At 60.7% G+C, this 24,615-nt stretch overlaps 1 protein-coding gene across 1 annotated transcript in view; it reads left to right on the forward strand.

Moving 5' to 3' along the window:
• Window positions 1-24,615, forward strand: part of ADAMTS7 (ADAM metallopeptidase with thrombospondin type 1 motif 7) — a 33,669-nt gene that overhangs the window by 5,354 nt on the left and 3,700 nt on the right. The window contains exons 6-25 of the mRNA XM_041418465.1: window positions 318-401; window positions 924-1,048; window positions 2,057-2,206; window positions 2,795-2,938; window positions 6,177-6,321; window positions 7,030-7,122; window positions 7,641-7,786; window positions 9,088-9,257; window positions 9,458-9,591; window positions 10,009-10,129; window positions 10,419-10,663; window positions 11,963-12,104; window positions 13,448-13,574; window positions 14,175-14,388; window positions 16,397-17,893; window positions 18,227-18,307; window positions 18,669-18,821; window positions 20,939-21,112; window positions 21,475-21,621; window positions 21,730-21,889. Of these exons, the coding sequence (XP_041274399.1) occupies window positions 318-401; window positions 924-1,048; window positions 2,057-2,206; window positions 2,795-2,938; window positions 6,177-6,321; window positions 7,030-7,122; window positions 7,641-7,786; window positions 9,088-9,257; window positions 9,458-9,591; window positions 10,009-10,129; window positions 10,419-10,663; window positions 11,963-12,104; window positions 13,448-13,574; window positions 14,175-14,388; window positions 16,397-17,893; window positions 18,227-18,307; window positions 18,669-18,821; window positions 20,939-21,112; window positions 21,475-21,621; window positions 21,730-21,889 (4,252 nt within the window). The remainder of the gene's footprint in view (window positions 1-317; window positions 402-923; window positions 1,049-2,056; window positions 2,207-2,794; window positions 2,939-6,176; window positions 6,322-7,029; window positions 7,123-7,640; window positions 7,787-9,087; window positions 9,258-9,457; window positions 9,592-10,008; window positions 10,130-10,418; window positions 10,664-11,962; window positions 12,105-13,447; window positions 13,575-14,174; window positions 14,389-16,396; window positions 17,894-18,226; window positions 18,308-18,668; window positions 18,822-20,938; window positions 21,113-21,474; window positions 21,622-21,729; window positions 21,890-24,615) is intronic.

Raw genomic sequence — 24,615 nt, forward strand, 5'->3', positions numbered from 1 at the left:
ATGGATTTCTGGGGGTGCTGAAGGCACCCAGAGAGCGCCAAGCTCCTTTGAGGTGTTAAACACATCCAGTAGGAGTGAGAGCAGAGGGGTCCCCGGGCGTTTCTGGCCGAGTTCCAGCGTCTGCACAGATCACCCCGGGCGTGGATGGATTTCACGGCAGCCTCACTCCAGCCCCGTGTCTGCTCTTGTCTCCCACGTGGGGAATTCCTGACTTCTTGTCAACAGCCTGCAGCAGCTTCCCCTGCAGCTGGAGGGGGCAGCAGCAGTGTCCTGGCTGCTGTGTGTCCCCAGCCGTGTCCCCTGGTGTCCCACTGCAGGTGGCAGGGCTGTTCCACCACGCCAGCATCGGGAACCCTATCAACATCGCCATAGTGCGGCTGATCCTGCTGGAGCACGAGGAGGTGAGGCCCAAACTGGGGCTGGGCTGGGACCAGGCTCCCTCCTGGGCTGGCCCAGAGAGTGTGGAGAGATCCAGGTGCCCACCTTTGCCTCCTGGACTGGCTGGTGGAGCCAGGAACGGCAGAGGAGCTGCAGAGCCTGGCCTTGGGGTGGTTTGTGGTGACACAGTGTCACTGTGGTGGCACAGGGCTCGGGGTCACTGGCTGGTCGTGTCCAGCTGGCCGTGGTGGCTCTGGGGGGCCTGAGGCCACTCGGGGTCCCCACTGTCAGCCAGCAGACGGGGTTTTCCTGCAGTGGTTCTTAACCCCTGTTACTGGATGATTCAATGTTTTGGTTGAATCACAGATGAAAAGAAAGCAGGAAAAGGGCTGTCTTCCCACCCAGCCTACAAGCTATAAACATGGAGCAATTCCATCTGGATGGCAGTCGCTCCCAATCCCACTCTCATGTGTCTGGGCTCAGCCCTCTCCCCTCCCCGTCCCAAAATCCAAACAGCTCCAGCAGATCTCCCTTCATGTTGGCAGGAGGACCTGAAGATCTCCCACCACGCAGACAACACCTTGAAAAGCTTCTGCAAGTGGCAGAAGAGCATCAACGTGAAGGGAGACTCCCACCCCCTGCACCACGACGTGGCCGTGCTGCTCACCAGGTGTGGAGCCCTCACACAGCTCTGGGGCTGTGGCAGCCCAAAACTCACCTGGTGCAGGTGGGGACAGCCAGGGAACATCTCCTGGCAGCTCTTGAAACCTCGCTGCTTGGACACCTGCGTGTAAGATCTGTAATGTGAAATCTGGGGATGTTTCCTGGTGGCTGGAACTGCTGTGGAAGGTGTCCCTGCCCGTGGCAGGGGGCTGGAATTAGATAATCTTTAGGATCCCTTCCAACCCAAAGCATTCCAGGGGTCTGTGATTCTGTGGGCTGGTCCAAACCTCAGGTTTAAACCTGGACACAGCTCCCAGCTGAGGTTTCCAAAGCAGGTTTTCACCGTGGCCCTGTTGCCAAGCCCCAGAAGGGCTGGATCCAGGAGCTGCACACAGGATTAACTCTCCTTTTTCCATCAGAGGCTGGGCTTGGCAGAGGAGCCTCTGGGAAGCCCCTGACCTCCCATGGAGCTGGCAGGAACTCCTGCCTCTGGCCAAGTTTGCGTACCTTGCAGTCAAAGGCTGGTTTGAGGCTGTCAGGCTGCCGTGAGCTGGCTGTTGTGGTGGTTTGGGTGGTGATTCACAGCCCACAGCAGCTTTATCTTCCCTGGGAGGTTGCTTTGTAGCAGAAATGAGGCACTTCAGGCCTTGTACTTCCGTGGAGCTGTTCTTCCTGGGTGGCTGGAGCTGCCCTGGAAAACCACAGCACCTCTGGGATGTGCTTCCCCAAAACGTTGTTTGATTATCCCCAGCATCAGCTTTATTTATACAAGGGAATAAACGCAGCCAGGCTGGCCAGCAGCTCCCATTAATCAGGCTTAATTGGGAGCTGGGGATACTGGGAGAGGAGAGGGGAAAGGAGAGGTCACGAAAGCTTCCCCTGTGGAAGGATGTTGGATGTCTCTGCCCTCACTCCCGTTTGGCCGCTGTCCGCGTGCCGGGTCCTGCCGCCTTCCAACGCCCTCTCTGCTCTGTGTCTGTCTGTCTGTCCGTGTGTCCTCGTCCCCTCGGCCAAGGAAGGACATCTGTGCTGCCATGAACAGGCCCTGTGAGACCCTGGGGCTGTCGCACGTGGCCGGGATGTGCCAGCCCCACCGGAGCTGCAACATCAACGAGGACACGGGGCTGCCCCTCGCCTTCACCGTGGCCCACGAGCTGGGACACAGGTACCACCCTCCTCCTCCTCCTCCTCCTCCTCCTCCTGTTCTCTGTGTGCGCCCTGGGGCTGGAGAAAGCACGGGGGGAAGTTGGGAGATGGTTCCCAGGTGGTTCCTCACGGGTGCAAACGCTCCCTTGCTCCCTGAGGGTTTCATTCCCGAGTTAAGTTTCGGGTTGTCCCAGGTTTAATGAGAACACACAATTCCAGGCAGCCTGGAGAAATTGCACCTGTGTATTGTCCTGGGGTGGTGTGGGAGGGTTTTGGAGCAGGGCTTGCCCACTGAGAGGTTTTAAAGCAGGATCTGTCTGTAATATCAGCGACAGAGTTTTGCTTGCCCCAGTTTCAGCTAAACTTTGACAGGATCGCTTGAACGCTGCAGTTCCCAATAGACATCCGTGTGTGGGAAAACACATGATCCTGTTGAATATTCCTGAGTTTTCAGTGGGAAAGCTGCAGTGAAAGCACGGGACAGAGCTCAGGGCTGTCAGCACACGTCCCCGGGGCAGGTCCTGCTCCGAGCGGGGCCGGGAGCGGTGGCGGTGCTGGCTGTGGGGGCCGTGGCTCACCTCCCCTCCGTGGGCTGTGTCTTACACAGTTTTGGGATTCAGCATGATGGAAGCAGCAATGACTGTGAGCCAGTTGGGAAAAGACCTTTCATCATGTCTCCACAGCTCCTGTATGACACGTCCCCACTCACCTGGTCCCGCTGCAGCCGCGAGTACATCACACGCTTCCTCGAGTGAGTGCTGCCTCCTCTTCCTCCTCACTGATGGGGCTGGGGGTCGGGGCCCAGGCATGGGGGTGCTCTCATCTCTGAGATGTCTCTCGAAGAGTGTTGGGGGTCTTTGCCCAGAGCAGCTGTGGCTGCCCCATCCCTGGGAGTGTCCGAGGCCAAGGCCTGGAGCAGCCTGGGGTAGTGGGAGGTGTCCCTGCCCACGACAGGGGTGGGATGAGATGGGCTTTGAGGTCCCTTCCCACCAAACCATTCCACGATTCCACGGATCCTCCCTGTGCTGTGAAAGGGGATCAGGAGCTTTTGGGGGGACACAGGGGCTGTGGTTGCACAGATAGAACCACAGTGTTTTCCCTCAGTGCTCCCTGCAGGAGATTCCCTGCAGAACCTCTTCTGTTCCCTCTGCCTGTCATGGGCAAACCAGATCCAGCCAAATTCTTCCCTGCCTTTGTTTATTTTTAGCACCCGTGGCTGATTTTTCAGCCTGTTGTTAGGAAGTTCCAAGGAGCCCAGCCCTGAGTTTGGTTTGTCAGCCAGTGGCTTGCACTGGAGGAACATTTCCCCCTTGCTGCAGGAAGGTTTGGAAGCAGGAGGAGCAGTGAGAGCAGGGCCAGGGGAGGCTGCTGGGGCCAGGCTCCCAGATCCCAGCCTGGGCCATGTGGACTGGCCCCGTGCAGGGGAATTTCTGCTGATTTATGGCTTTCTGAGGAATGGAGCTTGCCCGCATCCGCAGCGCTCTCGGCCCTCTGCTTTTAACCTTCACTTGGGGAGGAAGAATTTCCTGCCTGTGCTGACCCCGGGCTGCTGCGAGCTGCCATGGGGAGACAGAGCAGCTGGAAGCTCCTCTGCTGGGGTTTTGGACACTCTGCTCCCCCAGAAGGAGCAGCTCTTCCTCGGGAGAGCGCCCGGCAGGCGTCTGTCACCGGCTGTGACACCCGGGGCCAGGGCCAGCACGGGGCCAGCACAGACAGGAGCGTGTTGTAAGGGGATGCTGGCAGGAGAACGGGAGGGAAGGAGCCAGGAAACCCGACCCTGCTGGCCTGGGGTTGCTGGGTGTGCTTGGCACAGAGCTCACGTTCGGGAAAACCGCACTCTTGGATGCCGGTGATTATTGTTTTACACGAGGTCGTTGTTGTTCCACAAGCACTGCTGGATGGTGCAGCATCTGAGAGTGATTCCCAGCAGCAGCACTGCAGTCAGTGCTGGCTGCAGCTGGGGCTTCACTCAGGCTCTGCCTGGACATGAGGGGACACTGGGACAGGTGCTGTCCCTCCTGGGACAGCCTGTCCCCAAGGAAGGTGTCCCCTCGCTCAGGCCAGTGTAGGGTGCTGGCTGCTGATGCTCTGGTGGTGAAGGCACCCTTCAGTCTTTGCTCTGCATCAGACAGCCAGATTTTCAGCCTTTTTCCTCTGTGCTGGAGCTCTTCCTCCACCATTCTCCTCTTGCCAGGGCCGGGGGCGTGCTGCCCTTGCCCTGCCCGTGCCCCCCCTGCCAGCCCCACCACCGAGGCTGTGCTGCTGATTCTTCCTGAGCTCCAAGCTTTGCCTTTGTTTTTGTTGAATTGTGTCCTGCCTTCCTTGGACCCTTCCTCCAGTTCTCTGGGAGCTTTTGGAATTTTAATCCTGCTCTGAACTGTATCTGCAGATCCTCTCAGGCTTTCAGGCTGCTCACAGATGGGGATTCAATCATTGTTCCATCCAGGCCATCCTCCAGCTTGTTAAGAGCGGGCTGGAACAGGCAGAGCAGTGCAGGCCCTGCATCTTTCCCTCTGGACTGGGATTTACTGCAGATCCCTGGAAGCCAGAGGGAAGCTCAGGCCAATTTTTCCCTGCTTGGAGATGTGTTTTGGCCAACTGAACAGACCACGAGAATGGTTGTAAAATATTTAACAAAGCAATAGATTCTGGAAAAGCTGGAAAGCTGAGGCAGATGCCAGTCACCCCCAGACTGGACAGAGACCCCTCTGTGAGCTGGGGCAGGGCAGGGAGTGCCCCAAGCAGGTCACAGGAGCAGGAGGCTGGGGACAGTGTAGGGGGCACCTGTGGGGCCCAAACAGGCACAGGGTGAAGAGTCAGAGCAGCACGAGTGTCACATCTGGGGCTCAGCCAGGATGAAGTGCTTCAGCCTGGACTTTTTCCAGTAAAGACACCTTCTGTTTTTAGAGAAAACACTCCAAGTGTACAGAATAGGATGAGCTTTAAGGCTGCTTCCAACCCAAACCATGCCAGGTTCTGGGATTCTGTGGAAATATGTGGGGAGGTGCCCTCCAGGATGTGCCTGACACAGGCTGCAGCAGGACCCTGTGTCCAGCTGCCCCATCCATCCCAGCTGAGCCCCACAGCACCCACAGGGATGGCACCCTGCCCTTCCCACTGGGCTGGGAGCAGCAGGGTGCTGCTGCTCTTGGGGGTTTGGAAATGGAGATTTTTGAAAGCAAGCCCTTTCCTGGTTCGTGCCACAGGGAAATAAAAGTGTATTTCAGTGAGGACATGCACGGGAGTTCAGGGGCTGTCTCCAGAGCCAAGGGAGCTGTTTGCAGCTGTGGAACTCGGTGGGTGGGATGGGAAAGGGAGGAGGGGGCGCTGGTCCTGCTGGGCATCACTTTGGGGTGCGCTGCCAGCACCCCAAAGCAGCAGCTCTGCTGCTTCCAGCCCTGTTTCCGTGCTGCTGCTTTGGCTTGGGAAGGAATCTCATGGCACGGGAATTGCGAGCCGTTCCCGGTTCCAGCAAACCCGAGTAACCCGATCCGCCGCCCTGCCGGAGGCTCAGCTTTGCTGGAAACGGGTTTGTTGAAATAACACCGCGTGTTTGGGAAGTGTCACAGCGAAAGCAGCGGGAGCAGAGGCGGCACTGCCCGCCTCCAGTGCCCCCCAAAGCTGCCCTGTGCTGGCATGGTGGTGGGCACGTCTGGCTGCTGGCATCTCCTTTGTTCCTGTCAGCAGCGGCCACACTGCTTGTTGAGATAAATGTCCACCGGCACATTTATGGTTGTTTCCCCTTCTGTCTTTGTCCCTTCACCTTGCCCATGTGCTGCCACGCCAGGGGGATATGGGGGGATGGCTCTGGGGGGCTCTCACCCCGAGAAGGTACCCAGGGGTGCCTGTCCATGCTGGAGCAGCTCCAGGGACTGCAGAGCCAGTGGGAAATGCTGGCTGCTTATCCTGGGACGTGCCCCAGCTCCTGTCCCCGTCCCCTGCTGGAGGTGTGGGACACTGGGTGACACTGCTGTGGCTCTCTCTTGCAGCCGGGGCTGGGGGCTGTGCCTGGATGACCGCCCGGCCCGGGAGCTGCTGGACTTTCCCCTGGTGCCCCCGGGTGTCCTGTACGACGTGGGCCACCAGTGCCGGCTGCAGTACGGCCCCTACTCCACCTTCTGCGACGACATGGACGTAAGGGGGGCCTGGGGGGCACCGGGGGGCTTTGGGGGGCTGTGCCCACCCTGCCCGAGGCATGGGCCTGATCTGTGCCCGAGGGGTGGACCTGTGCCTGAGGGATGGATCGGATCTGTGCCCAAGGGATGGATCTGTGCCCGAGGGATGGATCTGATCTGTGCCCGAGGGATCTGATCTGTGCCCAAGGAATGGATCTGTGCCCAAGGGATCTGATCTGTGCCTGAGGGATGGATCTGATCTGTGCCCAAGGGATCTGATCTGTGCCCAAGGGATCTGATCTGTGCCTGAGGGATGGATCTGTGCCTGAGGGATGGATCTGATCTGTGCCCAAGGGATGGATCTGATCTGTGCCCAAGGGATGGATCTCATCTGTGCCCGTGGGATGGACCTGTGCCCAAGGGATCTGATCTGTGCCTGAGGGATGGATCTGTGCCTGAGGGATGGATCTGATCTGTGCCCAAGGGATGGATCTGATCTGTGCCCAAGGGATGGATCTCATCTGTGCCCGTGGGATGGACCTGTGCCCAAGGGATCTGATCTGTGCCTGAGGGATGGATCTGTGCCTGAGGGAGGGATCTGATCTGTGCCCAAGGGATGGACCTGATCTGTGCCCGAGGGATGGGATCTGTCCCCAAAGGTTTTATCTGATCTCTGCCCCAGGGGGGGCTCTGTGCCAGGCAGGAACGTGTCCCTCTCTTCCCACAGAGTGTCTGCAGCACGCTGTGGTGCACGGTGGGGAACACGTGTCACTCCAAGCTGGACGCAGCTGTGGATGGCACGGCCTGCGGGGAGAGCAAGGTAACAGGGGACACCCCTCCATGGCCTCGGGGAGCCTGCTCCTGCACACACAGGGCTGGGCAGGGTCAGTGCAGGGCTGGGTCATCCCACTGTCCCCAGCAGGGACTGCCCTCAGGGAAGGTGACTCGCTTGGGGTCACTTGAATCACCTGGGAAGGTGAAACCCACCATTAATGACCATGGCAGGACAGCACAAGGCTCGTTCTGCTGCCATGGTGGATCCTCCTCCCTGGGATCTTTCCCACTGCTGGGGAGGCACCTCTGAGCCCCTCTGGGCCGACACTGGGCTGTGAATCCCCTTGATGAGGGGTCTCCATGGAGCTTCGGGTTTGCTGCCTCCCTCAAATCCTCAAAGAAGCCAACACCTCTGAGTTTCCCGTGGCTTGAGCAGCTCCAGGCTCTGGCAGAGCTGACCCCAGGCACCTCCAAGCAAGCACAGCAGGGATTTCCACAGGACAGTTGGTGTGCTGGGCCCCAGTGCTCCCTGCCTGACCCGGTGTTCTCCCCCTGTCCCCGCAGTGGTGCTTCAACGGCGAGTGCGTCCCGGTGGGATTCCGGCCCGAGCCCATCGACGGCGGCTGGAGCTCCTGGAGCTCCTGGGCCTCCTGCTCCCGCAGCTGTGGAGCAGGAGTGCAGAGTGCTGAGAGGCACTGCAGCCAGCCCACGTAAGCCAGACCCCCGGGAGGCCGGGCTGGATGGGGCTGGGAGGGACTGCAGGCACTGGAGTGCTGCACTGTGACTCACACAGAGGGCAGAGGCTCCACGCTCCGATGTAAAACATACCCAGTGTCCTTTAGTGACAGCGCAGCAAACCAGGCATTCCTGCAGCCTGATTCAGAGTTGTTTTGAAAAATCCTGCTGCAGTTTATCACCCTGTGCATTCCATCAGCCAGCGCTGGCTGGAAGTGTCCGGGCACTGCTGGAGGAGCTGCCGTCTCCATCCTGGGATTTCTGCTGACCTATCTGCTCCCCAGATGTCCCCTTGGTCACCAAATCCCTGTTGCACTGGATTCAGCCAAAACCCCTGGCTGGTCCTGGTGTCAGAGCAGCCTGGGATGGGGAGGAAAAGGGCTTTGTAGTGATGTTCCATGGGAATTCACTTTTCCATGGCATAGGGAGCTCTGGCAGCCCCAGGAGTGAGCTCCTGACCTTTCCAGACATGTTCTGCCCATCCTCTTCCTCGGGTGAGTTTGGTGCGTGCTGCTGGGCTCTTGAGGGAAGTGCTCTGTCATCTCAGTCCTGGGCCAGGACCTGGATTTGTGTTTGACATAAACACTGTGGCAGAGGTGCTGTGGTGGTTTGTGGAGTGTTCCAAACACAGCTGTGGACAGGCAGGAGAGCAAACACTGGGAATTTCCCGGGCAGTTGTTTGCTTTGGCCGCTGGAGGTAAATCTTCAGCTTTGCCCTTGGGATGAAGTGAGAAAATGTGTGCTGGGCATCCCCCCCTCCCACAGCCATTCCTCAGGGCAGGGTGTGTAAACACAGCCCTAAAACAATCACTAGCTTCATTCTCTTCAGCAGAGTGTGCCCAGGAGAAGGAATTCTCGTGAGGTCACTGGGACATGGGCCATGGAGTGTGACCGAAGGACAAGGCAGCGTGGCGGGAGTCGGTGGCCGTGTCGTGGGGGTCTGCTGGCATCTGAGAAAAGCACCGCTGTGCTTCTCGAGTCTCTCTTGCTGTAAAAAGTCCAGTGCCAGCTTTGCCATTCCCTGGGGCAGCAGAGGAGCAGAGTCAGGAGGACTCCCTGGGTGGGAAGGAGAGCAGCTCCTCCAGAGCAGCTGCCGGGAGGGCACCAGGCTGGACGGGGCTTGGAGCAGCCTGCTCTGTGGGAGGTGTCCCTGCCCGTGCCAGGGGGTGGAACACGGATGGATTTTGAGGTCCCTTCGGACCCAAACCTTTCCAGAGCTCAGTGGCTGAGCTCTGTGCCCTCCCAGCCCTTGTGTGACCGGTTTTTGCCTCCCCAGGCCCAAGTACGGGGGCCGCTACTGCCTGGGCGAGCGCAAGCGGTTCCGGATCTGCAACGTGCGGCGCTGCCCCCCGGACAAGCCCTCCTTCCGCCAGCTCCAGTGCAGCCAGTTCAACCCCATGCCCTACAAAGGGAAGCTCTACAAGTGGACACCAGTGCCCAACAACAGTGAGTGGGGGGCAGAGCCCTCAAACCTGGAGCGGCTCGGGCACGGCCCCGGAGCGGTCGGAGCTGGCGCTGTATGTCCCGGCCTTGCCTTGCAGCCCGCTCGTGCTGTATTTTGTATTTTACACTGCCCTGGGCTTGCAGGGTTGATCTGTGCTCTCGGAGAGACCGGTGCTGGGGCTGAGTGTGTGCCTGTTCCCCAGTTAACCCCTGCGAGCTGCACTGCCGGCCCGAGCACGAGTACTTTGCGGAGAAGCTGCGCGACGCCGTGGTGGACGGCACGCCCTGCTACGACAGCGACGCCAGCCGCGACCTCTGCATCAACGGCATCTGCAAGGTGGGGCTGGCACCGGGCACACCCCGGGCCTGGAGGGCACCCAAGGGGCAGCTCCCACTGCTGGGCGCTCAGCGTCCCCTCCCTCTCGTGCTGAGCTCGCTCCCTTTGCCGCTCCCCACTTGGAATCGTTCCTGGGTCCCGTGGGGTGAGTGGCTCGGGCTGTGCCAGCCTCTGTGCTGGCCTCAAGGAGCCAGAGCACCACCCAGGCCAGGGTGGACGCAACCTGGAGCAACCTTGGAGCACCCTGGTCTCAGGGAAGGTGTCCCTGCCCATGGCAGGGGGCTGGAACTGGATTGTCTTTAAGGTCCCTTCCAGCCCAGGCCATCCCAGGATGCTGTGAATCCCTTGGGGACCATGCAGTCGGTGCTGGGAGGGACTGGGAGGTGCTGGTGTGGGGCTGACGGGGCTGCCTTGCAGAGCGTGGGCTGTGACTATGAGATCGACTCTCACGCCGTGGAGGATCGCTGCGGGGTCTGCCACGGGGACGGCTCCACCTGCCACACCGTCCACAAGACCTTCGAGGACAGCGAGGGGCTGGGTAAGGGCACCTCCTGCTGTCCCCTGAGCACCCCGTGCTGGTCCAGCACAGCTGGGCTGCTGCTGCTCCTTTGGAAGGGCAGTTTAATTCCAACCTGTCGATTTTTTGGGGATAAGACAGCAGGGAACTCGGGTGGGCTCAGGGCAGGGCTTGGTGCCCACTGGTGCCTTACAGAGGTGTAAGGATTGGCACAGTGCTGGCACCCAGGGGACACGGCACCCGCCCAAGGACAAAAATCATCTCACACACCTCCGACTCCCCCAAGACCAAGGCTTGGTTCCATTCCCAGGTTATGTGGACATTGGGATTATCCCCGTGGGAGCCCGGGAGATCCGGATTGAAGAGGTGGCAGAAGCCGGGAATTTCCTGGCGCTGCGGAGCGAGGACCCGGAGAAATATTTCCTGAATGGTGGCTGGACCATCCAGTGGAACGGGGACTACAGGGTGGCAGGGACCACCTTCACCTACAAGAGGACAGGGAACTGGGAGAACCTCACCTCTCCGGGGCCCACCGTGGAGCCCGTGTGGATCCAGGTAGGATGGGTCCTGCCCTCCTTGTGGGGCTGAGCTGCCGTGGCCCCTCACGGCCCTCCCTGCATCCAGGGCACGAGCTCTGCCCCTCCTTGGGCTGTGTTTCTGTGGGAGCCAACGCTGGGGCAGCCAAGCACACGCTGCCAGCCTGGGGGTGTGCCCACACCACTTGCAGCTGAGCCTGATCCCCTTTGCAGCATTCCGCAGAATATTTACCCAGGAGAGGGGTGTGAGGAGAAAGAGCCGTTTCCTGAGGCCTTTCCCCTATCTTATCACCAGCAGGGAAAGAGCCCCCAGTGCTTCTGGCTGGGCTGGACAGTCAGGAGTGAGGGAGGTGCCAGCTCATGCAGAGCTGCTGGAGCCAATGTCCTTGTGACCGTGAGGCCAAGCCGTCCTCTGGAAACCAGTGGGAATCATCCCACATGAGATGGCACAGCTGGCACCAGGCTGACATCCCTCATGGTGCCGAGGTGGTGGTGGCCACAGAGCTGCATCCCATGGACCCCCAGGATCCCCCTGCCCTGGCAGTCATGGCCCAGCCAGCAGAACATCCCCTCCTTTGCATGGGCTCACTCAGAGCTCAGCCACCCCGAGCAGCCACAATCTCCTTCTGCCTTTCCTTCAGCAGCAGCTCGGGCTGGGATGTGAGCGGGATCCTGGGCCTGCTGCTGCCAAGGGCTGCTGTTAGTGGGAATGCTGGCACTGTTAATGGGAATGCTGGCACTGTTAATGGGAATGCTGGCATGCTCAGCGCCCACAAATCACTTTCTGGGATTCATAGCCTAATTAAAACCCGTGGACAACAACGTTTCGATATTCGTGGAGAGGTTTTGGAAAGACGCCCTGGCTCCCGCCAAAGCTCCAAGAACAACAAAGCTTTGACAATAATGGGAGTGCTTAGGCTAAGAAAAACAGGGATGAACTCCTGGCCCTCACGAGCGCAGGAGCCTTGTGTCAACCACAGGAGCAGCAGGAGCCCCTCTGGAGTGGGAGGCAGTGTAGGAAATTCCACCCATGGGCAGGGACACCTTCCCCAAACCGAGTTACTGCAGGTCCCATCCAGCTCTGCTGGGGAGCTGGACACAGGGCCACGTCCTCCTGGCCCTGCTGGGCAGCTCCTTCACCCTGAGAGGCCCCTGGTGCAGTGCCACCCCCACTGCCCTGCCCGACCACCCCCTGCCTGTCCCCTGTGTCCCCCAGCTGCTGTTCAGCCTGTCCCCTGTGTCCCCCAGCTGCTGTTCACACCCTGCCTGTCCCCTGTGTCCCCCAGCTGCTGTTCAGCCTGTCCCCTGTGTCCCCCAGCTGCTGTTCCAGGAGACCAACCCCGGGGTGAGGTACCAGTACACGATCCAGCGCCCGGCCGACAGCGAGAACGAGATCGAGCAGCCCGAGTTCCTGTGGCGCTTTGGCTCCTGGACCACCTGCACGGCCACCTGTGGGACAGGTGAGTGCAGTCCCGGGACACCCACACCCGCTCTGAGCAGCGGAGCATCCCTGGGGAGCCGTTGAAATTCCTGGGTCTTGGGTTTCAGGAGGTCCTAGGGGCAGAAGAAAGGGACATCTGCTGAGGTCACGCCCGTGGTGCTCAGCGGGAACCCCAGGGCTTTATCAGCTCCCGCCTCGGTGTCCTGTTACCCGGCACGGGATGGAGACAAAAGAGCTTTAGAGAAATCAGGGAGGGTGGAAGGGCTGGTCTCCTGCCTGCCTGGGCCTCTCCTCGGGGGGAGGATATGCAGGGTTTTACAGAGAGCTGGGGTCCCACAGTGTCCTTGTGCGGATGTTTGCTTCCCCCATCCTGCCCCCCTGCACCACTGGCTGGGTGTCCCAGGGTCCCCAGGGCAGCTTTTGGGGCAGCTGGTGCAGAGGAACATTTCTGGAAGTCTGCCAGGAGAGACTGGGAGCAGCAAGCACTTCCTCGAGAGCAGCTGGCACTGGAAAAAAGGGGAATTCAAGGACACTTGTGCTTTCTAGGTAGCACAGAGTGCCAGGACATGGGCTTTGTTTAAAACCAGCTTTTCTTTGTATGATTCGAGTGCTTGGCTTCCAGAACAGAAGGGAAGTAGAGGAGTGAATCAGGCAGGAGTCGGGTGAGGGTGAGCAGCTGGAGGAGGGCTGAGCCCCTCTTCCTGCACTGAGTGATGATGTGAGATGAGATGTGGGTTTGGGAGAGCTCACAGTGAGCCTCTGCTGAGTCCCAAGGCCCTGTAAGCTCCCAAGTGCTTGAGGCAGAGCCCAGCTCAGCGGTTCAGCAGGGTTCTGTCAGTCTCAGCTGAGCTTTGGTGACAGCTCTCCATGTCACAGGTCAAGTACGTGTTACAGAACGGGGACAGAAGCCGGAGCGAGGCAGTGTGATGAGGTCACATAAAATCCCCTGGGAGCAGACTGGGGACACGAGGCTTTGGGCAGTGCTTTGTCCTGAGCTGGGCTGCCACAAGAGCCAGGTTGTGCCCCTTGGCAGCCCCAGAACTCGCAGTGCACTCGGTGGCTGGGTGTGCTGCGGGCAGTGCTGCCTGCACGGCTCCAGCTGCCACCCTGCCCTGGTGCCAGGGGCTCTGCCAGGGCATCTCAGCCTCAGCACCGACGAACGTGCAGCTTCAAATGGTGCTTTCATTTTCTCCCCACTCTCCTGGCTCACCGAGAGCCTCCCGTGCCCTGCTGGGTGGTCGGGTTGGCTTTCCAAAGCCGTGCTGGCGCCCGTGTGGTGCCATCGCCCCCGGGGCACCTGTGAGTGCCCGGGGGGTGCCCGGGGGGTGCCTGGGGGTGCCCTCAGCGCCCACCCACCCGCAGGGGTGCAGCGGCAGGTCGTGCACTGCGTGGAGAGGCTGGCGGGCCTGGTGGAGGAGCGGTTCTGCGACGCGCTCACGCGCCCCGACGACCAGCAGCGCCCCTGCAGCGAGGAGCCCTGCCCGGCCAGGTGCCACCCGCCTGCTCCCCCTCCCTCGCCCTGGGGATGGGTCCCCGGCCCCGGGTGGGTCCATGGCAGCGTCCTTGGGCTTGTCTGACCTGACAGGCATTGCCTGTCCGCGGGCAGAGCCTCGCAGGCGGTCCCATCCTGGCTGGATGCTCCTCTCTGCCTCTGTGCGCACAACCCCGGCACAGCTCGGGGGCTGTCCCATCCCTGACCCTCTGTCCGAGCTCCCAGACCTTGGGCTGACACTTTTGGGATCCTCCTTTCCCCATGGCCTCGCGTGGTGGGCAGTGGGATGGGTCCTGGGGCACGGCTGCTTGCTCTGGCTGAGATCTTTCCCTTTCCCCTTTTCTATATCCCTCTTCCCCTTTCCCCTTTATCCCTTTCTCCTTTCCATTTCCCCTTTCCACTTTACATTTCCCCTTTTCCCCATTTCCCCTTTTCACTCTTCCCCTTTTCACTCTTCCCCTTTCTTTCCCCTTTCTTTCCCCTTTCTTTCCCCTTTCTTTCCCCCTTTCTTTCCCCCTTCCTTCCCCCCTTTCTTTCCCCCTTTCTTTCCCCTTTCTCCCCCCTTTCTCCCCCCTTTCTTCCCCCTTTCCCCTGCAGGTGGTGGGTGGGTGAGTGGCAGAAGTGCTCAGCCACGTGTGGCCGGGCAGGGCTGATGAAGAGGACGGTGCTGTGCATCCAGAGCGTGGGGCTGGACGAGCAGAGGGCCCTGCAGCCAGCAGACTGCCAGCACCTGGCCAAGCCAGATGCCACTGCACCCTGCCACCCCGAGGTCCCCTGTCCCTCCCCGTGGGCTGTGGGCAACTGGTCCGAGGTGAGAGGGGACTTTGGGGGTGTCCCGTGTCTTGCAGAGGGGTGGGAGCTGGGGACAGGGGTCCCCGGACACCTCAGCCTGCCCCAGGGCGATGGCTGTGCTCCTGCTCACAGGAATCCATGGCTGTGTCCCTGTGGGGCCAATGGATGGGAATTCCATTGCCTGGAGGGGTCTCAGGGTGAGGAAGGAGCACTGGGCAGTTTAACTCTGCCCCAGCCCCCATGGATGGGAATTCCATTGCCTGGAGGGGTCTCAGGGTGAGGAGGGGGCATTGGGCACTTGAACTCTGCCCCAGCCCTGGCTTTGCAGCTCCCTCACACGTGGAGAGGGCCACGCTCTGTGCTTGGCACAAAGAGGGCAGAAATGGAGTTTTCAGCTGGACATGGCTTGGAACAGCCTGGAACCACCTGGAACTGGAGCCACCACCTGCCCACAGAAAGGGGTGGACCTGGATGATCTTCAAGGTCCCTTCCAAGCCAAATGATTCCCTGGGGTGATTAATGGTGGCACTCTGTGTAGCCTTGATTTATTTTTGTGTTTTTGTGAATCAGCTTAACCACAGGCTGAGGGTTTCAACCAGAAAATGATAACTCCTAATTTAAACAGCAGTGCCAAAAGTGTTCAGAGTGAAGACAAATATCAGGAGAGAAAGGAGAGAGCCTGGGAACAGAGCTTGTTGCTAAGGAACAAATGGAATCAAATGTGAACAGAGGATTTGAAGGCTAGATGAGAGCGAGTTGGAAATATTTTTCTAGGGGCCCCCAAAAGCCACAATTAAGGGCTGGGAAAGATGGATGCAACGATTTAAAGGGAAAATTACAGCTTGTAGGTGGGTCAGTGCTGGGCAGGGCAGCCCCAGCCCTCACAGCTGGCCTCTGTGGTGTTGGCACCAGTGGATTTGTGAGCCCTGGAGAAAATCTGTTTGGGATTTTGAGGACCTGAAATTTTTCTGTCCTTTAATTTAAAGGGAGAGCCCTCTTTCTTTTCCATTTCCACCATAATTAGGGGGGTTGGAGGGGCTTGGGAGCTTTCCAGAGCCGTGGTCCTTCTGTCAGCAGGCTGGGGCAGCGTGGTCTGCAGGACCAGGCAGGAGCAGTGTCCCCATGTGGCACTGGGGCACCTGGCCCTGCCACGGGGCTCTCTGGGGTTTGGGTGGCACACACCCTGGGGCTCAGTGCCTCAGAGGAGCCCGAAGCACTGCACATGCAGCTCTGTGCAGTTTCCAAAGGGGCTGATGCAGTCAGAGGACTGCTTTGTTGTTCTTCAGGGAGCAGCTCCTTGCAGCCCTCTCAGGTTGCTGGCGTGTGGTGATGTTTGATTCCAGCTCCTGGAAATGCCTGCTGGTGGCCACCTGGGAATCCTGGAATGCTCTGGGGTGGAAGGGACCTTAAAGCTCATCTGGTTCCACCCCCTGCCATGGGCAGGGACACCTTTCACAAGCCTGGGTTGCTCCCAGCCCCAAATGCAGCAGAAAATGCTGCTGCTCTCCTTTCCAGCTTCTCAGTTTCTTTTGTGCTGACCCATCTCAAAGAGCCCATTATGGGGAATGGTGTGTCCCCAGCAAAGCTCCTTCCTGACCTTTGCTTTTTCCCTACTCAGACAACACCCATGTTGTTATTCCCTGCTTCAAAGAAGGCTCTTCTAGAAGAAGAGCTGCAATTCATGGCAATAGGTCACAGGAAAGGCCTATTAGCTCATCTCACCCCTGCCCTTCCCAGCCTCCATCTCCCGGGAAAGCTGTTTCTGGCTGGAAAGCAGGGCAAGGATCACCCTGAGCAAAGTCCCCACAGCTCCAGCCCTGCTCTGGCACGGTCTGCAGCGGGGGCAGCCCCAGAGGGGATTTGGGCAGCAGTGCTGTGCATGCCAGGGTGAGCAGGGTGGGACTGGCACAGCACTGTCCGGGCGGGCGGTGGGAGCTGGCAGAGTGACGTGGAGCCCTCACAGGGAGTACACTGGCACCACTCCTGGCCTTGCCCCACAGACCTGTCCCTCTGTCTTCCCCTGGCAGTGCTCGGTGAGCTGTGGGAACGGGACCCAGAGGCGCCCAGTCCACTGCAGCAGCGGCGGCAGCGGGGCCCCGTGCGACCCTGCCGAGAGACCCAGCCCCGAGAGGGCTTGCTCCTTGCCACAGTGCCACCAGAAATGGGACAGCGACTGGTCTGGCAGCGGCTCCTCCAGCAGGGAGATACTCAATGAAATCCCTTACATCCCCAGCAACCACATTCCTAAACTTAACCCCTCGATCCCGAACGTCCCCGAGCCCAACGACCTCAATGTCATCACTGAGGAGGACTTCTCAGCCAGGAAAGGAAATGTCTTTGTCGATGATTTTTACTACGATTACAACTTCATCAACTTCCACGAGGACCTGTCCTACTACCCCTTCACAGAGAAGGAGCCACAGCCAGAGCTGAGCACTGCTGGCACGGAGGGGCCCTGGGAGCTGCCCACCGAGCTCACCACCGAGCTGGGAGCAGAGAGCCAGGAGCAGCCAGCCCCCGAGGAGGAACTCACTCCTGCTCCTGTGGATGGGCAGCACACAGAGCCCGGGGATTTAGCCACCAAGCACCTCCTGAGCGTGGTCCCCGAGGATGTGGGATCAGCCACTCCCAGCTACACCACCCCTGGCTTTTTGGCTGAGGAGGAGGAGGAGGAGGAGGGTACGGTGCCTGTGCCCCACTCTGAGCACCACCCAGCCACCCAGAGCTCCGTGAGCCACCGCTCTGCAAACCACGGCCAGCCACCCTGGGGTGAGCCCCACGGAGCTGTGCCCAGCAGGAGCAGCCTTGGGCAGGGTGTCCCTGCTCCCGGGGGTCCCCACCCCGCTGGTGTGGGCTGGGGCACTGCCGGGGTGGACGTGTCCCTCGGGCCAGCAGGATGGGACAGCGAGGGCCGTGTGAGCACACGGGGGCACGGCCCAGCCTGGTCTGCAGGGAGAGGCCACGGGGACTCCGGGGAAGTGGCTCTGGCCACCACCAGTGACATCCATGGTGCAGCCCCACAGCCCACCGAGCAGCACGGCCGGGCAGGGATGCCAGAGGGGATGCTGGACCCGCGGGCAGGAGGGCAATCCCATGGCATGGAGAGGGCACATCTTGCCTTGCCCACCCTGCAGGCCCCGGGCTGGGGGGTGGCAGGGAGGGCTGGCAGCCCCCACCCTGCCGTGAGTCCCCCTCCTGCTGGTGCTGGTGGGGCTCCCATGGGACAGGGAGGGCACCAGCCAGAGCTCCACACCCCCACAGCCCCCACCTCAACCCCTCCGGTGACCACAACAGCCCCTCCAGTGTCCTTGTCCCCTGCCATACCCGGGCCAGCCCCCCAGCTCACCTCCAGCGGCCTCAGCCAGCAGGGTGCCCTGGGCACAGCCATGCCCACAGCCCCAGCTCATGGCCCACCTGCCCACACAGCAAGGTCCCCCCTGGCATGGGGGACACAGGGGGTGTCCCAGCACCCGGATCCAGCATCACCCCACACCGAGCTGACCTCCCATGGGACCCCGCTCAGCGTCCCTGCACCGAGGGACCCCTCACCATGGGCACCCCCAGGGACACCGACGAGGGACCCCTCACCGTGGGCACCCCCAGGGACACCAGCGAGGGACCCCTCACCGTGGGCACCCCCAGGGACACCAGCGAGGGACCCCTCACCGTGGGCACCCCCAGGGACACCAGCGAGGGACCCCTCACCGTGGGCACCCCCAGGGACACCAGCGAGGGACCCCTCACCGTGGGCACCCCCAGGGACCCCTGCCTCCAGTGATGGGGGGCAGGGGCTGTCCCAGCCCATGCCTTTGTCCCCCCTGCTCTGGGAGAAGGGGCTGGAGGAGGAGGAGGAGGAGGAGGAGGAGGCTCTGCTCCCACCGTTGCTCCCCGCAGCAGCCACTGCCAAGCCCAGCTGGGAGGTCGGGAACTGGAGTGAGGTACGTGGTAAGCCCCAAGGGCCAGTATGGGGTACCCAACAGCGTTCCCTGTGCTGCAGAGCTGGGTGTTTTTGGGGTACACAGCATTCCCTGTGCTGCAGAGCGGGGTGTTTGGGGTACACAGCAGCATTCCCTGTGCTGCAGAGCTGGGTGTTTGGGGTACACAGCATTCCCTGTGCTGCAGAACTGTGTATTTCTGGGGTACCCAGCAGCATTCCCTGTGCTGCAGAACTGTGTATTTCTGGGGTACCCAGCAGCGTTCCCTGTGCTGTAGAACTGTTTATTTTTGGGGTACCCAGCATTCCCTGTGCTGCAGAACTGTGTATTTCTGGGGTACCCAGCAGCGTTCCCTGTGTTGCAGTGCTCGGCCACGTGCGGCCTGGGCGCGGTGTGGCGGCCGGTGCGCTGCAGCAGCGGCAGTGACGGCGGCTGTCCCGCGGCCGACAGGCCCGTCCCCGCCCGGAGGTGCTCCCTGAGACCCTGCTCGGCCTGGCGTGTGGGCAACTGGAGCAAGGTACGGGCTCCGTGGGGAGAGAGGGTCCCCAAAACCCGCGGGGCGAGGTGTGGGGTCACACTGCTCTCAGGGAGGGCTCTAACCCTGTGTGACACATAGGTAAAGGTTTGTGCTTGCCACAGGGTTTAAACTACTCATGCCACAGTGTTTTCGTTTTTCCTGGGCTGGTGATAAAGTCAGGAATTGGTAAAAGCTAAACCAAGTGATTTGGTGAAAGGCCAGGTTGGGTGGGGCTGGACAGCCTGGTCTAGCAGGTGTCATCCCATGGCAGGCCTTGGAACAAGGTGGTCTTTAAGGTCCATTGCAAGCCATTCTGTGGTTCTATGATTTGTCACATTCTGGCCACTGTGCCCTGCCAGGGGCTGTTTGCAGTTGGGTTGGGTGAACTCGGTAGGGTTGGTGGTGGGGAGCAGCCCTCCTTGCTCTGGGTGGGTGCTGTTCCCTGGAATCATCAGTTCTTAGAGGCATAAAGACTGTTCATGTTCCAGCTGGGAGCCAGCTGGTTTCAGAGGGGTGCTAGTGACAGATGGGGGCACAGGCTGTGCTCTGGCTTGGCCTAGAGCAACGGGGGGAAGGAGGTCAAGTGTCACCTCAACCCCAACCCAAGTGCTGCTGTGTCCTTCCCCATGTCGTGGCTGTGTGTCCCTCCCCATATCGTGGCTGTGTGTCCCTGTTCACCATGGCTGTGTGTCCCTCCCCACCATGGCTGTGTGTCACTCCCCACCATGGCTGTGTGTCCCTCCCCACCATGGCTGTGTGTCCCTCCCCATATCGTGGCTGTGTGTCCCTCCCCACCATGGCTCCGTGTCCCTCCCCACCACGACTGTGTGTCCCCCCCCACCGTGGCTCCATGTCCCTCCCCACCATGGCTCCATGTCCCTCCCCACCGTGGCTGTGTGTCCCTCCCCACCGTGGCTCCGTGTCCCTCCCCACCACGACTGTGTGTCCCCCCCCACCGTGGCTCCATGTCCCTCCCCACCATGGCTCCATGTCCCTCCCCACCGTGGCTGTGTGTCCCTCCCCACCGTGGCTCCGTGTCCCTCCCCACCACGACTGTGTGTCCCCCCCCACCGTGGCTCCATGTCCCTCCCCACCATGGCTCCATGTCCCTCCCCACCGTGGCTGTGTGTCCCTCCCCACCGTGGCTCCGTGTCCCTCCCCACCACGACTGTGTGTCCCCCCCCACCGTGGCTCCATGTCCCTCCCCACCATGGCTCCATGTCCCTCCCCACCGTGGCTGTGTGTCCCTCCCCACCGTGGCTCCGTGTCCCTCCCCACCACGACTGTGTGTCCCCCCCCACCGTGGCTCCATGTCCCTCCCCACCATGGCTCCATGTCCCTCCCCACCGTGGCTGTGTGTCCCTCCCCACCGTGGCTCCGTGTCCCTCCCCACCACGACTGTGTGTCCCCCCCCACCGTGGCTCCATGTCCCTCCCCACCATGGCTCCATGTCCCTCCCCACCGTGGCTGTGTGTCCCTCCCCACCGTGGCTCCGTGTCCCTCCCCACCACGACTGTGTGTCCCCCCCCACCGTGGCTCCATGTCCCTCCCCACCATGGCTCCATGTCCCTCCCCACCGTGGCTGTGTGTCCCTCCCCACCGTGGCTCCGTGTCCCTCCCCACCACGACTGTGTGTCCCCCCCCACCGTGGCTCCATGTCCCTCCCCACCATGGCTCCATGTCCCTCCCCACCGTGGCTGTGTGTCCCTCCCCACCGTGGCTCCGTGTCCCTCCCCACCACGACTGTGTGTCCCCCCCCACCGTGGCTCCATGTCCCTCCCCACCATGGCTCCATGTCCCTCCCCACCGTGGCTGTGTGTCCCTCCCCACCGTGGCTCCGTGTCCCTCCCCACCACGACTGTGTGTCCCCCCCCACCGTGGCTCCATGTCCCTCCCCACCATGGCTCCATGTCCCTCCCCACCGTGGCTGTGTGTCCCTCCCCACCGTGGCTCCGTGTCCCTCCCCACCACGACTGTGTGTCCCCCCCCACCGTGGCTCCATGTCCCTCCCCACCATGGCTCCATGTCCCTCCCCACCATGGCTGTGTGTCCCTCCCCACGGTGGCCCCATCATGGCTGTGTGTCCCTCCCCACCATGGCTCCATGTCCCTCCCCAGTGCTCCAGGAGCTGCGGCGGCGGCACGAAGGTGCGGGACGTTCACTGCGTTGACACCAGGGACCAGCGGCTGCTGCGGCCCTTCCACTGCCAGGCCGGGCTGGCGCAGCCCCCGGCGCAGCTGCCGTGCCACAGTGCCCCGTGCCTGGACTGGTACACGTCCTCCTGGAGAGAGGTACGGCTGGCCTGGGCACCGCTCAGCCCACCCCTGCCAGGGCAGCCCACCCCTGCTGTCCCAGCTGCTCCAACCCTGGCCTGGGACGCTGCCAGGGATCCGGGGGCAGCCACAGCTGGGAATTCCATACCACTTCCTCATCACCCTGCCAGGGAACAATTCCTGCCCAGTACCCCAGCCATCCCTGCCCTCTGGCAGTGGCAGCCGTTCCCTGTGCCCTGTCCCTCCATCCCTCGTCCCCGGTCCCTCTCCGTCTCTCCTGGAGCCCCTCCTGCCCTGGCAGGCTCTGAGCTGTCCCTGGAGGCTCCTGGCGGCCCAGCTGTGTGCAGGGCCGAGCCCTCAGCGCCCTGTTTGCCCCGCAGTGCTCGGAGCCGTGTGGCGGCGGGGAGCAGGCCCGCCTGGTGACGTGCCCCGAGCCGGGGCGCTGCGAGGAGAGCCTGAGGCCCAACAGCACCCGGCCCTGCAACAGCCAGCCCTGCACCACCTGGGTGGTGGGCTCCTGGGGACAGGTGAGCAGGGCTGCTCCCCTCCGCGGGGACCGCAGGGCGCGGGGACCCCCGCCCTGCGCCCGGCGTGGCCCTGGGGCTGTCCCCAGGCTGAGCCCCGCGTCCCCGCAGTGCTCGGCTCCCTGCGGAGGGGGCATCCAGCGGCGCCAGGTGAAGTGCATGGACACCAGGACGGGGGTGGCCGAGGAGGACAGCAGCCTGTGTGACCACGAGCCGTGGCCGGAGAGCACCCAGAAGTGCAACCCCCAGGAGTGCGACAGCTCCGAGCCGGGTGAGCGGCAGGCAGAGCCAGGCTGGAGGACGGGGTGGGAGCTCTGGGGGAGATGGGGAGAGAGGTTCAGACGTGGCTTGTGTGTGAGGCTGACCTGGCTGATGGATGAGTAAGTGGGAATGTTGTAACTGTCTGTAAATGTCCGGAGCATCCGTCCCTCAAGGCGCCAAGCAGGGTTTTGCTGGCAGGGATGTGAGCTGGGATGGGATTGTTGGGGTCAGCAGTGTCACCCAGCACAGGGACACCCGAGGAACCCCGTGGGGTCAAGGGACCCCGTCCAGAGGCAACAGGGCATTCAGGAAAAGGAAGGCACAGGGGAATACCCATTGATGGAGCACTCAGGAAGCTGGTAAAATCCCAGAACACAAGACTTGTGACACAAGCTGGGCCCAGCACCAGAAGATGGAATAAAGGAGCTTCTTCAGGTGTGTCTGAGCAGGTGCTCCAGGGAGCCAGCCCCATGTCGACCTGTTTGTCACTTGCCTGCCCCAGCTGCAGCCACAGTGCTTGGCCACACCACGGGCACTCACTTGGCTTCTTCTCCCTCTTCCACTCACAGAGATAGATCCCAAGCACCAGGCTGTTCCCTGGGAGGCAGAAATCTGGGCACTGCAAGGGCTAACAGCACTTTCAGAAAAGCAGTATAATGAGGGATTAGATGTCAGTGGTGTCAGTCACTTACCAGCTTTATCTCTTTAATGTGTCTGTGCAAAAGAAAAGCTCTTTGGCTGCCCAGAAGGTATTGTTGGACCTCCAGGAGGTTTGCTGGCCAAAGGGAGGGCCGAGAGATGGGGCAGGGGGGCAGCAGTAGCTGGTGCCTGGGGTGGAGGAGCTGGATGCATGGCTGCTCCACACATCCCTGGGGTCCCCTCTGCAGCCTGGACAGCCATTCCAGCCTCCCAGCCCTTTGTGTTCATCCTGTGCCCAGCGTGCTCCTTCCAACGCCAATTCCAGAGTTCCAGAGCAGGCAGAGCGTTGGCTGTGGTTAGCTGGGATTTGGGCACTGGCACCGTTGGCCATCAGGATGTTTTCAGCCATGAATCTGCTCCTTTTTTGGAGCATTTGCAGGGCCATGGGGCATTTAGGAAATGATGAGTCAGCCCTGCTCAAGACACGACGTGCGGTTCCGTTTGTTTTGGTCAGGGGAAAATTTCCGTGCCAGGCTTGGTGATGAGAGCTGTGGAGCCAAGGCTGGACCAGAATAACCACTGAGATGTGTAGGAAGCACACAAATAAATGGTAAAATCCTGGATCAAAAATGACATAAATGCTCTGGCTGCAGCCCAGGGCAGGAAACGCCTCTTGGAAATACAAACGTTTCCAGCCAAAGCATGAAGGGGAACAAAACTTTCACATGGCAGGAAATCCCAGATGTGTAAATGCACAGGCAAAGGCTCCCAGAAAGACATAAATGTAACTCCAGCCCTTTCCTGTGCTTTAGGGGATCTTTTCTGCACAAGATGGGCTCAGGCTGGAGCGATCCATGTTTTTGTGAGGAGCACAGGAGCCTCTCCCTCCTCGGGCACGAGGTGCTCCTGTACCAGCAGAACCAGGCTGGCTCTGTGAGTGGTCATGTCCTCACTGGACACAAGAGTGCCAATAACCCCAGCAGGGTTTAAATGTTCAAACCGTAATCAGATGGATTTGGAGCAGAGATGGAAGAGATGAAGCACAAACATCTCACAGCAGTCGGCTCCTCAATTAAAGGAGGTCGGGATTAATTAGAACCAGAGTCCTGAGCTGTTGCCAGCTTATAAATTAATTGAAGATTCCACCAAGGTTATTTTTGAATGTGGCTGTTGCCTTACAGCTGCAGCCAGCTGTGAGGGTGTCCTTAGATGGCTCCTGGGAGCTTCAGAGCCGTGGGCACCCAGTGCCTCCCTGGGATGCTCCAGGGGCTGGGGACATTCATCTGGGAATTTTTATGGTGTCATGGAAAGGAGCTGAGCCTCACCAGGTCAGCGTGGGGGCCTGGAGAAGCCTGCAGCAGTTTATCCAGCAGATCAGACAGATTTAAACCAGAAAAGTGGGAATTGCTGTGTACTGGAGGAGGAATCAGGGGGTGAATGGAGCTGGTCACTCGGCTGGCCACTGCAGGGTGGTGGCCGTGCTGGACACGGCAGATCCTGGTGGTGGTGGTGACACATCCCTGCCCAGGACAGAGCAGGGCAGCCCCAGGTGCTCATCAGGGTCGTGCCATGGAATGAATCAGTTCCCTCGTGCCTGTTTCTCCAGATCTGATACCAGGGAGGTCTCTGAGCTCCCCAAATCTGCCCCAGGCAGGTGATGGGGCCAGTTCTTGGCTCCAGCAGCAAACACAGCTGTTCCACAGGTGTCTCAGCTTGAAATTCCAAAGGGATGAGGTGCAGGCTCCACTGGCTGAAGGACAAGTGTGTATCCAGTGGTGCAGCTCCTCTGGGAGCAGGGGGGAGCCCAGCCCCTGTCCTGGGAGCAGCAGTGCCTGGGGGCCAAGGAGTGAAGGCTGTGCTCACACGGGGTCAGTCCCATCACTGTCCCACTCTCCTGTTTGCTGGCTCCTTGTCCAGGGCTGCCTGTATTTCCATTAATTGGCAATTAAACGTGGTGCTCCTGCTCGCTCTGAGCAGGGAAATGAAATTGTTCCTGGTTCTGCAAGTCGCAGAGTTCGCCCACAAGGGATCCATGTGGGAAACAATTGCAGCAAATCCCAATTTTCTCTGTCATTTGAGCGTGTAAGTTCCTATCCA

This window comes from Onychostruthus taczanowskii, unplaced genomic scaffold, assembly GCF_017590055.1.
Source record: "Onychostruthus taczanowskii isolate IOZ18803 unplaced genomic scaffold, ASM1759005v1 scaffold6, whole genome shotgun sequence".
Lineage (NCBI taxonomy): Eukaryota > Metazoa > Chordata > Aves > Passeriformes > Passeridae > Onychostruthus > Onychostruthus taczanowskii.